The sequence below is a fragment of the Sturnira hondurensis genome, unplaced genomic scaffold (assembly GCF_014824575.4).
Source record: "Sturnira hondurensis isolate 20B ecotype Veracruz unplaced genomic scaffold, ASM1482457v3 Scaffold0002039, whole genome shotgun sequence".
NCBI classification, from domain to species: Eukaryota; Metazoa; Chordata; class Mammalia; order Chiroptera; family Phyllostomidae; genus Sturnira; species Sturnira hondurensis.
Window position 1 is genome coordinate 3,400,841 of NW_028074670.1, and position 13,361 is coordinate 3,414,201.

The 13,361-nt window shown below is 37.3% G+C and overlaps 1 protein-coding gene across 1 annotated transcript in view; it reads right to left on the reverse strand.

Moving 5' to 3' along the window:
* Positions 1-13,361, reverse strand: part of DNAH6 (dynein axonemal heavy chain 6) — a 261,664-nt gene that overhangs the window by 237,568 nt on the left and 10,735 nt on the right. The window contains exon 4 of the mRNA XM_037039592.1: positions 12,396-12,652. Within this exon, the coding sequence (XP_036895487.1) occupies positions 12,396-12,652 (257 nt within the window). The remainder of the gene's footprint in view (positions 1-12,395; positions 12,653-13,361) is intronic.

The window sequence follows — 13,361 nt, forward strand, 5'->3', positions numbered from 1 at the left end:
AGGAGTCCCTTTTCGAAAGTATTTTACTCTAGAACAGAGGTGTCCGACCCATGGCCTGAGAGCAACATGCAGCCCAGGATAGCTATGACTGTGGCCCAACACAAAATCATAAATTTACTTAAAACTTTTTTTTTTGCTTTTCAGTTTTTGTTAGTGTTTGTGTGTTTAATGTGTAGCCCAAGACAACTTTTATTCTTCCAGCATGGCCCAGAGACACCAAAAGGTTGGACACCCCTACAAACTGCCTCTGTTCATCTGAAATGTAACTTAGGCTCCAAGACTTCTACCCATTTTTAAAAGCATGTGTGTCTTATTTAAGAGAACAATTCGTGGAGGGAGAGTTGCATGACCCTTGAGGTAGGTCATAAATTGTCCTGTTTCTGTTTATTTTGGATATAACTCAAAGTATATTAACTAAGGTTTTAAAAAAATTATTTCTCCACCTGGAATTAATTCCTTGATTTTCCATAATGATAAGATCTCCACGTGATTTGTTATTTGAAATAGCAGCTCTGTTCTACCTCTCAGTGACCGAAAATGCTTCTGTTGCTCTTTAAACCAGTCTACCAAGACGAATATTGCAGAAACATGGTTTCTGTCATGAGACCTTCCTGCTCAAGAACCTCGAATAGCCTCCTGCTGCACGTATCATTAAATCCAAATTACTCTGCCAGGTGTTTGTGGGACTCCTTTCCTGTCTCATACTAGTTTCTTCTCTGTCCACACAAATTGTCCTGATTAATCAGGCTGGTTTCTTTATCACATTCATCTTAGGCTGTGTTAGAACACACCTGTGTGCCTTTGTTCACCCTGTTCTCTCTGCCCATCTCTTTCAAGCTTCTGATTTCTATGGTGAGAGAGAAATCTCTTACCTGCTTTAAGGGAGAAGGGTAAATTAGGTAAGCTCCTATGGCTCTATGCATGTCTAAGTTCTCTTGTTTCCACTATTATATGACTTTGTTGTGATTTCAACATATTTATTGGTGGAGGTAAGTAAGAAAGTGCCTGCAAAGAAATTAGCCATTTTCTGAGTTCACATTTATAAACTCAGTCTGTTTGATGATGGTAAACACCACGATTCAGTATGAGTTTAGATCTAACCTAAACCAGAGAAGAGAAATGGCTTACTTTGCTTCTCATGTGATTAACCAGAAATGGTAAACTATCTAATAAGAAACTACTTTTTACCTAGAAAATTAGACAAAGGCACAGCTAAGAAGAAACTTCCAAGTTTCTTTGATAAGAGAGTGTTCCAGGGCCCGCGGTTCTCCACGTACGGGCCCCCAAACAGCAGCACGTGGGAACTGCAGACTCCTGGGCTGCACTCCAGACCCACTAAGTCCATGGTGTGCAAAGCTGATTGGATACTGGAATCACTGGGTGGGTTTCAAAGAAATACTGTTGGTTAGGCTCCACCACAAGTGAGTTAAATCTCTTGGAGTAGTGCCTAGATAATTCTAATTACCAGCTAAGGCAGAGAATCATGGCTCTAGGTCCTTCAAATTTTTATGTGAAATTAACTCATTCCTATTAAATTGTCATAGCCCCAGACATAACAGGCTTAGGAGCCATCTGAGAAGCAACTTGATTATCTAAAAAGTAGTATGGCCCAAGCCTAGTGTGGATGTTTATATGGTTACATCATCCCAAGCCATATAATTATTTTTCACAGAATCCTATTTAGAGCAGGTATCTCACAACGAAGGTTTCCTTGGTTATACAGGACAGAAATGTGTAATTAGCATTACTTAACTCATGGTGTCTTAATCTCAGCACTACTGATATTGTGGGCCAGGTAGTTCTCTGTTGTATGGGGCTGTCCTATGTATCTTCCCTCTTGATAACAGTAGCACCATCCTCTCCAGTTATAACCAAAAATGTCTCCAGACATCTCCACATGTCTCCTGAGGGCTAGACTCTTCCAGGTTGAGAACCAGTGGTTTAATTTTGTGTTCTTCAAATTTACATGATTGCAGAATTTTTTTTATACCAACTAACTGTTAAAATCACTTAGATCTAATGTTCCTGGAAATATGTACACCAGGAGACAGTGAGGTAAAGGAGATACTGTGTCCTCCTTCTTGGCTTTCTAAGGACCATAAAGATGCTTTTGGTTCTTTGGGGGTTGGGGGAACTCTGCCATACACCCTAGCTTATCCATTAAATTCTCATGTCTTTAGAATGGACATTGCAGCCCTGGCTGGTATAGCTCAGTGGATTGAGCACAGGCCTGAGAACCAGAGGATCGCGGTTCGATTCCCAGTCAGGGCACATGCATGGGTTGCAGGCCGGTTTCCTGCAGGCCAACTCCCAGCAGGGGATGCACAAAAGGCAACCATACATTGATGTTTCTCTCCCTCTCCCCTTCCCCTCTAAAGGTAAATAAATAAATAAAAATCTTTAAAAAAAACTAAAAAAAAAAGAATGGACATTGCACAGATTACATCATAGAATTAAAGATGGGGATATCGCATATAATTCTGAATAGCATGTCTGCAAACCATAAAATAATCTCAAATAGTAAAATTCTTCATATTGCTGAACCTCAATTTCCTCATCTGCAAGCATAGAGAATGCTTTTTAATTAAATTTATTGGGGTGACACTGGTTAATAAGATTATATGTGTCAAGTGTATACTTCTATAATACATTATCTGTATGTTGCATTGTATTCATCCACCAAAGTCTAACCCCCTCTGTCACCACATACTTGACCCATTTATCTCCTTCAACCCCCAACCCCCTTCCTCTCTGCTAACCATCATATTGTTGTTATGTTTATGAATTTTTATTTGCTTTATTCATTGTTTTCTGTTTTATATCCCACTATGAGAGAAATCATATAGTTCTTGTCTTTTCTTGTTAATTCACTTAGCATCACATTCTCAAGATCCATCTGTGTTGTTGAAGGTGCAATACTTCATCTTTTCTTATGGTTGAGTAATATTCCATTGTATATATGTATCAAATCTTCTTTATTCAATCATCCATTGGAGCACACTTATAAGTTCTTTGCAATCTTGGCCACTATAAATAATACTGCAATAAGTATAGGGATACATATATCTTTATGAATAAATGTTTTTCAAATTTTAGGGGTTAGATACTCAGAAGAGGAATTGCTAGGTTACATGGTAAATTTAGTCTTAATTTTTTGAGGAACCTCTGTACTGTTTTCCATAGTGGCTGTACCACTTTACATGCCCACCAGCAGTGCATGAGGGTTTCTTTCTCTCCACAACCTCTCCAACATTTGTTATTTCTTGTCTTGCTGATAATAGCCATGTTAACAGGTATAAGGTGGTATTTCATTGTGCCTTTGATTTGTATTTCCCTTATAGCAACTGAAGTTGAGCATCCTTTTATATATTTGTTGGCTATTTGCATGTCTTCTTGGGAAAAGTACCAGTTCAGGTCCTTTGCCTATTTATTAAGAAGGGGAAGGGCCTAGCTAAAGAACAAGTATAAATGACCCAATGGACATGAACAATAGGGTGGGGATTGACTGTGGGAGTGGGGGATGGGTGGGGCAGGGGAGAGCAATGGGGGAAAATTGGGACAACTGTAATTGAATAATAATAAAATTTTTAATGAATTGTTTTTTGTTGTTGAGTTGTATGAGTTCTTTGTAAATTTTAAATATTAGCCCCTTATCAAAGGTGTTGTTTGCAAATCTTCTCCTGTTCTGTTGGTTACCTTTTTATTTTGTTGATGGTTTTCTTATCCTTTTTTTCTTTATTTTTTGTTATTTTGGGGAAAATTACAGATATCTCCAATTTCCCCCTCTGCCTGCCTCTACCCAGCCCCTGCCCTCCTTCCCTCTGGTCTTCACACTGTTGTGTCTATGAGTTATGCACACATGTTCTTTGACTAATCCCTTCACGTTCTCTCATCCAGTCCTCCCCTCCCTGGCAGCTGTCAATCTGTTCCATGTATTCATGCTTCTGTTTCTGTTTTGTTTATCCATTTATTTTATTCATTAGATTCTGAATATAAATGAGATCATACAGTATTTATGTTTCCCTGACTGGTTTATTTCACTTAGCATAATAATCTCCAGGTCCATCCATGCTGTCACAAAAGGTAAGAACTCTATTTTATGGCCATGTAGTATTCCATTGTGTAAATGTACCACAGCTTTTTAATCCACTCATCTACTGGTGGCCACTTAGGCTGTTTTCAGTACTTGGCTATCATAAATAATGCTACTATGAACATTGGGGTGCATAGGTTCTTCTGAATTCGTGTTTTGGGATCCTTAGGGTATATTCCCAGCAGTGAAATCACTGGGTCAAAAGGCAGTTCCATTTTTAATATTTCGAGGAAATTCCATACTATTTTCCACAGTGGCTGCACCAGACTGCAATCCTACCAATAGTGTACTAGGGTTCCCTTTTCTCCACAATCTCACCGGCACTTGCTGTTTGTTGATTTTTTAAATTTCTTTCTCTTGTCTGATTGCTTTGACTAGAATTTCCAGTACTGTGTTGAATAACAGTGGTGAGAGTGGGCCTCCTCGTCTTGTTCCTGACCTTAGGGAAAAAGCTTTCAGTTTTTCATCATTGAGTATGATATTAGCTGAGGGTCTGGCATTTTTGGATTTTAGTATGTTGAAGTATTTTTCTTCTATACCCATTTTATTGAGTTTTAATCATAAATGGATGTTGTATCTTGTCAAATGCTTTTCTGCAACTTGCGATATGATCATACGATTTTTATCTTTTATTTTGTTAAAGTGGTATACCACATTGATCCATTTGTTTATGTCGAACCATCCTTGTACCCCTGCAATAAATCCCACTTGGCTGTGATATATTATTTTGAAATGTATTATTTGCTAGTATTTTTTAATAATTGTTTTTTTAAGATTTTTAAAAATTTATTTACTTTTAGAGGGGAAGAAAAGGAGAGAAGGAGAGAAATATCAATGTATGGTTGCCTCTTGTGGCCCCTGCTGGGAACTGGCCTGCAACTCAGGCATGTGCCCTGACTGGGAATTGAACCACGATCCTTAGGTTCGTAGGCTTGTGCTCAATCCACTGAGCTACACCAGCCAGGGCTATTTGGTAGTATTTTGTTTAAAATTTTTGTATCTATATTAATCAGAGATATCTATAATTTTATTTATCTATGTTTTTCTTTCCAGATTTTGGTATCATGATAAAGTTGGCTTCATGAAATGAATTGAAAAGTGTTGCCTCCTCTTTAATTTTTTTGGAAGAGTTTGAGAAAAATAGGTATTAAATCTTCTTTGAATATTTGGTAGAATATACTAGTAAAAAAATCTGGTCCTGAAATTTCATTACTGTTGATTGGTCTACTTAGATTTTCCAGTTCTTCATGATTCGGTCTAGGGAAGCTGGAACTCTATAATAGTGGATTTGGTGGTGTATGGTTTTTCATCATATTCTTATTCAGTCCTTTGTATTTCTTTGGTGTCTTTTGTAGCTTCTTTCATTTCTGATTTAGTTTGAGGCTTTTTCTCTTTTTCCCCCTTTATGTAGCCAGAGGTTTGTCAGTTTTACTAATCTTTTCAAAGAACTAGCTTTGTTGCTTAATTTTTGTTGTCTTTTTGTTCTCTGTTTCATTTAATTATGCTTTAATTTATATTTTCTTCCTTCCACTGACTTTGTGCTTTATTTGTTATTTACTTTTCTAGTTCTTCAAGGTGAACTATTAAGCTGTTTCCTTGAGATTTTTCTTGTTTCTTGAGGTAGGCTGTAATGATAAAACTTACCTCTTATTACCACTTTTGCTGTATCCCCAGAATTTTGATGTCATATTGTCATTCTCATTTGTCTTTGTGTCTCTTGGGTTCTTCTTTTATTTCTTCTTAGACCCAGTCATTGTTTAGTAGTGTGTTATTTAATCTCCACACGTTTGTGTTTTTTCCTGCTTTCTTTTTTTGCAGTAGATTTCCAATGTCAAAGCACTGTGGTTGGAAAATATGCTTGGTATGATTTCAGTCTTCTTAAATTAGTTGAGGCTAGCTTTGTGTCCCAACATATGGTCTATCCTTGAGACCGTTCCATGTATACTAGAGAATAATGTATATTCTGGTGCTCTGAAGTGAAAATATTGGTTAAGTCCATTTGGTTAAATGTGTTGTTTAAAGTCAGTATTTTCATATTCATGGTCTAGCCATTATTTTCAATGAGGTATTTTGGTTTCTTATTATAGTTGTTTCTTTTTTGTGAGTTTCTCTCTTTAGTTCTTTTTTTCTCAGGCAGGGGAGGAATATAACCTGTTTTTATTTTTATTTTTTATTGTTGTTCAAGTACTATTGTTTCCATTTCCCCCAGCACTCCTTCGCCACTTGCCCCATCCCTCTTTGCCTCCCACCCTTGATCTTATCCCCTTTGGCGTTGTCCATGTGTCCTTTATGCATGTTATTGATCACCCTTCCCTCTTTTTCTCCTCATTACCCTGCTCCTCCCTTGCCTCTGGTAACTGTCAGTTTGTTCTTTATTTCAATGTCTCTGGTTATATTTTGCCTGCTTATTTGTTTTGTTGATTAGGTGCCATGTATAGGTATGATCATGTGGTATTTGTCTTTCACCATCTGGCTTAGTTCACTTGGCATAATGCTCTCCAGATCTATCCACACTGTTGCGAAGAGTAGGAGTTCCTTCTTTCTTTCTGCTATGTAGTATTCCATTATGTAAATGAAGCATAATTTTTTTGATACACTCATTTACTGATGGGTACTTTGGCTGTTTGCAGCACTTGGCTATTGTGAATGCTGCTATGAACACTGGGGTGCATAGGTCTTTGAGTTGTACTCTTCTGAGTTTTTTGCTATTGCTTTGGAACTGCATTCATGAATTCTCTGTCATTTAAATCACATTCTTCAATATCTTTAAGTTTATTTTCTGGAGGTTTTTTCATTTGCTTTCTGAATTACTGTATTACCTTGGTTATTCATTATGCTTGGTGGGTTATTTCTCTGCTTTGGCATTTGTGGTAGTGAAATCTACTTTTTTAAAGTATTCAGTATTTCACTGTTTAGAAAGATAAGTAGAATCCTCTTGTTTTCCAGTAGGTGACACTTAAGTGCAAGTACCTGCCTGCTGGGGCTTCCAGTATCTCTGTGGGCTGGTGTTGCCTTTTTCTGTGGAGAATGCCCTGGGTCACCCGTGAAGGTGGATCTCCCTTTACTGCTTAGTCACTTTGGCCTTGACTCACCACTCCCATGGATTGGAAGGTTATGGTTCTTCTGGCCTTATGTTCCTGGTGATACCCTTCTGCAGCCAGAAGCCATGGCATTACTGCTCTGAGTTGATCCAGCTGTCTCTAGCAGACTATGCCATGGTGAGTGGGGGCATGGGTGGGCAGAAAAAAAGGTCCACACATCCACAGTTGCACTCTTCCTCCTGAGTCTAGCTGCACTGAATTTGTTTGAGTATAATTTCAGGAAGCTCTTGTAATTTTTCTTAAGTTCATTAAGGTGCTCAAATGTCAGTTAAGTAACCTAGTTGTGAAGTCAAGGATTATCTTTCACTAAATCTGCAAAGTTGAATCATTTGCAAAAACATTTTCCAATTCTTGATGAAATTATTTAGTCACCAATGCACTCAATTAAGTCTGGAACAACAGAAACATGGTGTTCCTCTTGCATTTCCTTGCAGAAAGCTAAACACAGCAAGTTATGTGGTGGTTTGGATTTTATTAAAGTCAATTTTGATAATATTGCTTACTGCAAAATTCATGACTGCAGAGAAATATTTACATGTTGGAGTTTCTTTGTGAATAAAACCATGTATTGTTTGAACCTCAGGGTTGTTCGAATAAACTCTAGATAAAACATACACTCTTAAAAAGTATTTCCATAATAACTCACTTGCCTTGAATATCCCTTCCCCCGTAGTATTTTTATGTTCTTCCTCAACAAAATTCTTCCAAACATTTCATTTCAGGGATTCTAAATAGTGTTGTTATGTAGCAGACATTAACATCTACATTCATCGATATGCAATGACTTTATTTGTGTAATATTCCTTTAATAATGTCTTGGATTATAGTAATCTTTGTCATCTCACATGGTGACCTACCAGTATTATTGATTGGTTTCCTTTGCCTTTCTGATGTCAAATAGAATTTGAAGACCCACACAGGCTAGTAAAATTGCAACTCTGTAATAGTACATCATTTTGACATTAGATATCAATTGCATGTTTTGCACTCCAAACTTTTTGATTAAATAATATAAAAACATAATTTGGTTTTATATTTTATCCTTGCACATGCCTTAAAAAGTATAAACCCTCTTCTGGGTATGGTAGGTGTATTTGGGTAAGGTGTTGATATAGTTTGCTTGGCACTGCTGATTCATTTGATAACATTTCCATATGAATAAGATATTTAGGCAAAAGAACAAGAATATTACTGTGGTTTGCAACTCCAAGTTTGAGATAATCCTAATTTTACTGCTTCATTTAAAATCCTTTTCATCACTGTGTTAATCCTATAACTTATTTTCTCTCTGAGAATATTTTTCCATAGGTGCCTCTACTGTACTATGACATATCTTATTTTCTTAATCAGAAAGACAGATACTAGGTTTGGAAATTATGGAAAATGCTTTCATGGCTTCCCCACTTTTGGTGGTCAGTAAAGGCATTCTTTGATAGTGAACTCTGTCTCATGGGAGTCTCATGAACACTACCATTTTCATTCAGACAGGGAGTGGAGCACAGAAATTAAGAACATAGCTTCAAAAGCCAGACCGCTTTTTTTTTTCTTGTTGTACAATCTAGGGCAAGTTACTTAACCATTTTGTGCCTCACCTGTAAAACAGAGATAATAATTGTATCTCTCTTATAGTATTGTAAGGATTCAATGATTTATAATACTTTGCCTAGAAGATAAACACCAATAAGTCATCATCCTTTATGACATGTAAAGTGTTATGATTTGCTCTGGTGTCTTCTCACAGAGTGAGTATGTAACCCAACTGTCCAGCCTACAGCCTTCCCTTATACCACATGGTTAGCCCTCAGTTACAATCTCTCTTGTTCAAGGTCTAAGTCCTAAAAAATAGAAGTATTTTGTCTTGAACAATCTTATTCTGTTCTCAATGCTGCTTGTGATCTCTCTAGTTCCTGATCCTTTGCTTAGTTCCTCCTTACTTGCCCCAGGCCTGACCAGAGTCAACACTATGCTCCCTTGATGGGCAAGAAAATCTTCAGCATATAGTTGTATATTGCCAGGCTGACATTCCAACACTTTCAGTTATCTCCTTGAAGTTTGTCCTTCAAAAGATTGATATACCTAATACATACCACTAAATCAGTTCTTTTGAATAAACTTGATAAATGGAACTATTTTCTCATTTAAAAGAACTGTGTGGTAGATATAAATATTGTGAAACTTCACATTTAATGTATTTTATTACACTTAAAAAGGATGTGAAGACATTATATTTTATCACCACTTTTTAAAAGGAGTGTTGTATAAACATCATCTTGTTGACCCAGTATTTACCACTTTTATCTTCTAATTTAGCTGTTGCTATATAGCATCCAAGTCATGGTCTTTATTTATAATATTTATAAGGTTTATAATATTTGGAGTTAAGACTAGAGAAAAAAGTTTAACTTCAACCTTAAAACATGATAACAAATTGTGATTTCAGCACTATCTTCTTAACTGAGACCTGGGATATTGGGCTGGCCAAAAAGTTCATTTTTTTAAAGATTTTTCATTTATTTATCTTTAGAGGGGAAGGGAAGGAGAGAAGGAGAGAAATATCAATGTATGGTTGCCTCTCATGTGTCTCCTGACGGGAACTGGCCTGCAACCCAGGCATGTGCCCCGACTGGGAATCGAACTGCGATCATGTGGTTTGCAGGTTAGCGCTCAATCCACTGAGCTACACCACCCAGGGCGCATTTTTTTTTTTTTCATAAGATAACTCTAGTAGCACTTAGTTGTCTTTAACTTCATTCAAAAACAATTTTGTTAGGTTGTATTGTGACAGCTGTCATTTCAGCATGCATTTTGTAAAAAAAACACCAAAATTGGTGAATCTTTATATAGCCATTTTAATATTGAAGATGGAAGAAAATAAGCAACATTTTGGTGTATTATGTTTTATTATTTCAAAAAAAGCTAAAAACACACCTGAAATGAAAAAAAGATTTGTGAAGTGTATGGAGGTGCTGTGACTGATCAAATATATCAGAAGTGGTTTGCGATGTTTTGTAATGGAGATTTCACACTGGATGGTGCTCCATGGTCAGGTAGATCAGTTGAAGTTGATAGCAATCAAATTGAGACATTAATGGAGAACAATCAGCGTTATACTGCATGGAAGATAGCTAACATACTCAAAATATCCAAATTGATAAAGTTATTGGTAAAAATGATAAATGTGTCTTTTATTTTACAGAAAAAACTAAATGGACCTTTTGGCCAACCCAATATTGCTATCACACATTATTACTGTCAGTCCAAATATAAAACATCAACTCAATTCCCCTAGTGGAAGTGCTCATTAGTCTAGAAATACAATTAACTTTCCAACTAGGCAAAAGCACAATTTTCAGTCTCACCTTCAACACAGGCATAGCTCAGAAATATTGCAGGTTTGGCTTCAGACCAATGCAATAAAATGAATATTGCAATAAAAAGAGTCATACAAATTTTTAGTTTCTCACTGCATGGAACTGATGTTTATACTATACTGTAGCCTATTAAGTGTACAACAGCATTTTTTTCATCAAAGGGCTTTCAATTCCATTATATGTTAATTTTCCCATATTAAAAAAAGCTATTGCTCTCATCTTAAAAAAACCCTCATTTGGACCCCAATATTCCTTCCACCTACCACCTCATTTCTTCTCTATCTTTGGCACCTGAAAATGAGTATGTCCGAACCCAAAAGTCTCTTCTTCCCTGCTATCCCATCCAGTCTTGTGTGTGTCATTTAACAGCAACTCTACCTTTTCTCTTGCTCAGGGAAATGGATCACTGAAGTCATTCTGGACTCCTCTTGGATTGTTCACCCTGAATACAGCTCATAAAAACATCCTGTGGCTTGGCCTTCCAAGTATTTCCAGAATTCAACCTACTTCTCATCACTTCTAGCACCACCAGTGGGTCCACCTCTCACCTAAATAACTACAGCCCTTATAACTGGTCTTCTTGTTTTAACTCTTCCTCCTTCAAAGTCTATGTTCTCTACATAGGAGCCAGAGTTATCCTCTTTAAGATCTCAATACTTCTCTGCTTGAAGTTTCTCCATGGTTTTCCTCAGAGTGAAAGCTAATGTTCTTACAATGACTGGAAGGCCTGCGTGATCTGTTCCCTGGCTCTCACTCACTCCACTGTAGTCACAGCAGCCTCCTTTCCACTTCATGAATGTGGCAGGTACGCTCTACCTTGGGATATTATATTCCCTTTCTTGCTGTCTGGAATGCTCTACTTTCCTCTCCCGACTACCATGGCCACCATTCTATCTTCTCCTTCAAGCGCTTGTTCAAATGCCAGCTTCTCAATGAGGCCCATCCTAACCATTTGGTTAATTCACAACCTCTTCCCCAGAATGCCCAATCCCCTGTTCTTACTGTTTTTTCTATAATACGTATCACCTCCTAGCATTCCATATAATTTTTTCTCATGTATCATATTAATTATTGTCTCCTTCTGCTAAAAGGTAAGCTCCAGGAGATTTTAATCTGGATGTCTCACTAATACACCTTAGCATGTAGAATAGTTCCTGCTGTAGGGCAGGTACGCAATACATTTTCCTGAATAACTGAATTTTCTTAAGCATCTCTCTACAAATTATTTCTCACTCCTGTTAAGCTCTTTCGGATTTACAATCCATCTATCATTTCAATGAAAATGTTTTTCTTCTCCCCATTTGTCCCCAGTAGGAGTCTGTCCTCAGTGTTATCTGACTCAATAGCTAGTGTGAGGGAGAACAAGGGAATCCCTAGAAGGTCCTTTACTTTAGCTTCCTGCGTAGCAGAGAATGGGGAAGGCAGTTCAGAGAATTTGGGGGCAACGTTAACCATTACCACCTTCAAGGACAGACTGTTTCAACAATTGCTCTCAGTGAAAATTACATGTAAGACAAATAACGCATCATCAACTTCTTATACACTGCCACCTTCTTTTCTCAGTAATCCCCAAATAACAAAAATATGTTTGTGATACTGATTAAAATAGATTACATATGATAAACAGAGAAACACACTGGTGCTTCATAAACAGATGTCTATAAAGAAAAAAATAAATAAAATTGCTGTGATTAAGATTCATTTATCATTAGATGATAACCCAAATTATATTTTATTATATTTATCATTAATACCAAATCAGTTATAGTAACATTGTGATCTGATGTGTAATTTCTAATGTTAATAAATTATTCATAAAAGAAAACTTACTTCAGGTTATATGTATCATATTCAATGGAAGACCTGGGCACTGCAGGAATCATATAAAGAAATCCAATATGTTCATTTTCACGTAGTATTTTCATGATTTGCAAGGGATCACGAATGTTGGCTTTAACAACTTCTTCTCGCTCTTGGAAAATGTACTTTGGGTAAGTTGAGGAACTTGTCCTGTGGAGACCTCTTCTTCCAGCGCTGGTGGTCCGTGGCAGTTTGGGAGGAGAGGGAGAGAAGACCTCAGCAGAGGGCTGGTGGATATAAATAAAGCCGGAAAGGGGAAGGGATTAAGCAAAATAAATAAATAAACTCATAGATACAGAAAAAAATGAGTATTTGCCCAAAAAAGCCATAAACAAGTGACAAAATATTAACCTCAGGGACTAATTATTATACTGCCTGAGACTCCAGGACTCAAAGGCAAGCACTTTGAACCTGAAAAGTTTCAAACAACTGTCACATAGTGATAGTACTTCTCAGTACTCCCTAACCAGATATCCCTTCCCTTTCCACAAAACAGCCCAGGATCAGCTCCTCTTGCCTTCTCCTCTTCTGTAACTCAATATTCATTACATCAAAACATCCCCAGCTCTCTGGCGCTCCTGCGAGCCCACCACTCTCCCTGCTCAGAGGCTCTGCATTTACCCTCGCCTCAGCCTCTCCCCTCAACTCCCTCACCTTGTCTGATCACCTGACACTTTCAAATGACTGGAAACTTACACAGCTATAATCACATCTCATAATAAACTAGTGTTTTGTGAATGTGAGGGGTAGTTACATTGAGTATTGGGAATCATTATGTAATAGCTTCATAATTACCAGTCCTGGAGACCACTGCTTCTCACATTTCAGTGTGTATGTGAATTAGCCGGGGGTCATGTTAAAATGCAGTTTCTGTCAGTCAGTCTGGGATGAAGCCTAAGGTTCTGCATTGCTAACCTGCTCCCAGGAGTTGCAAAT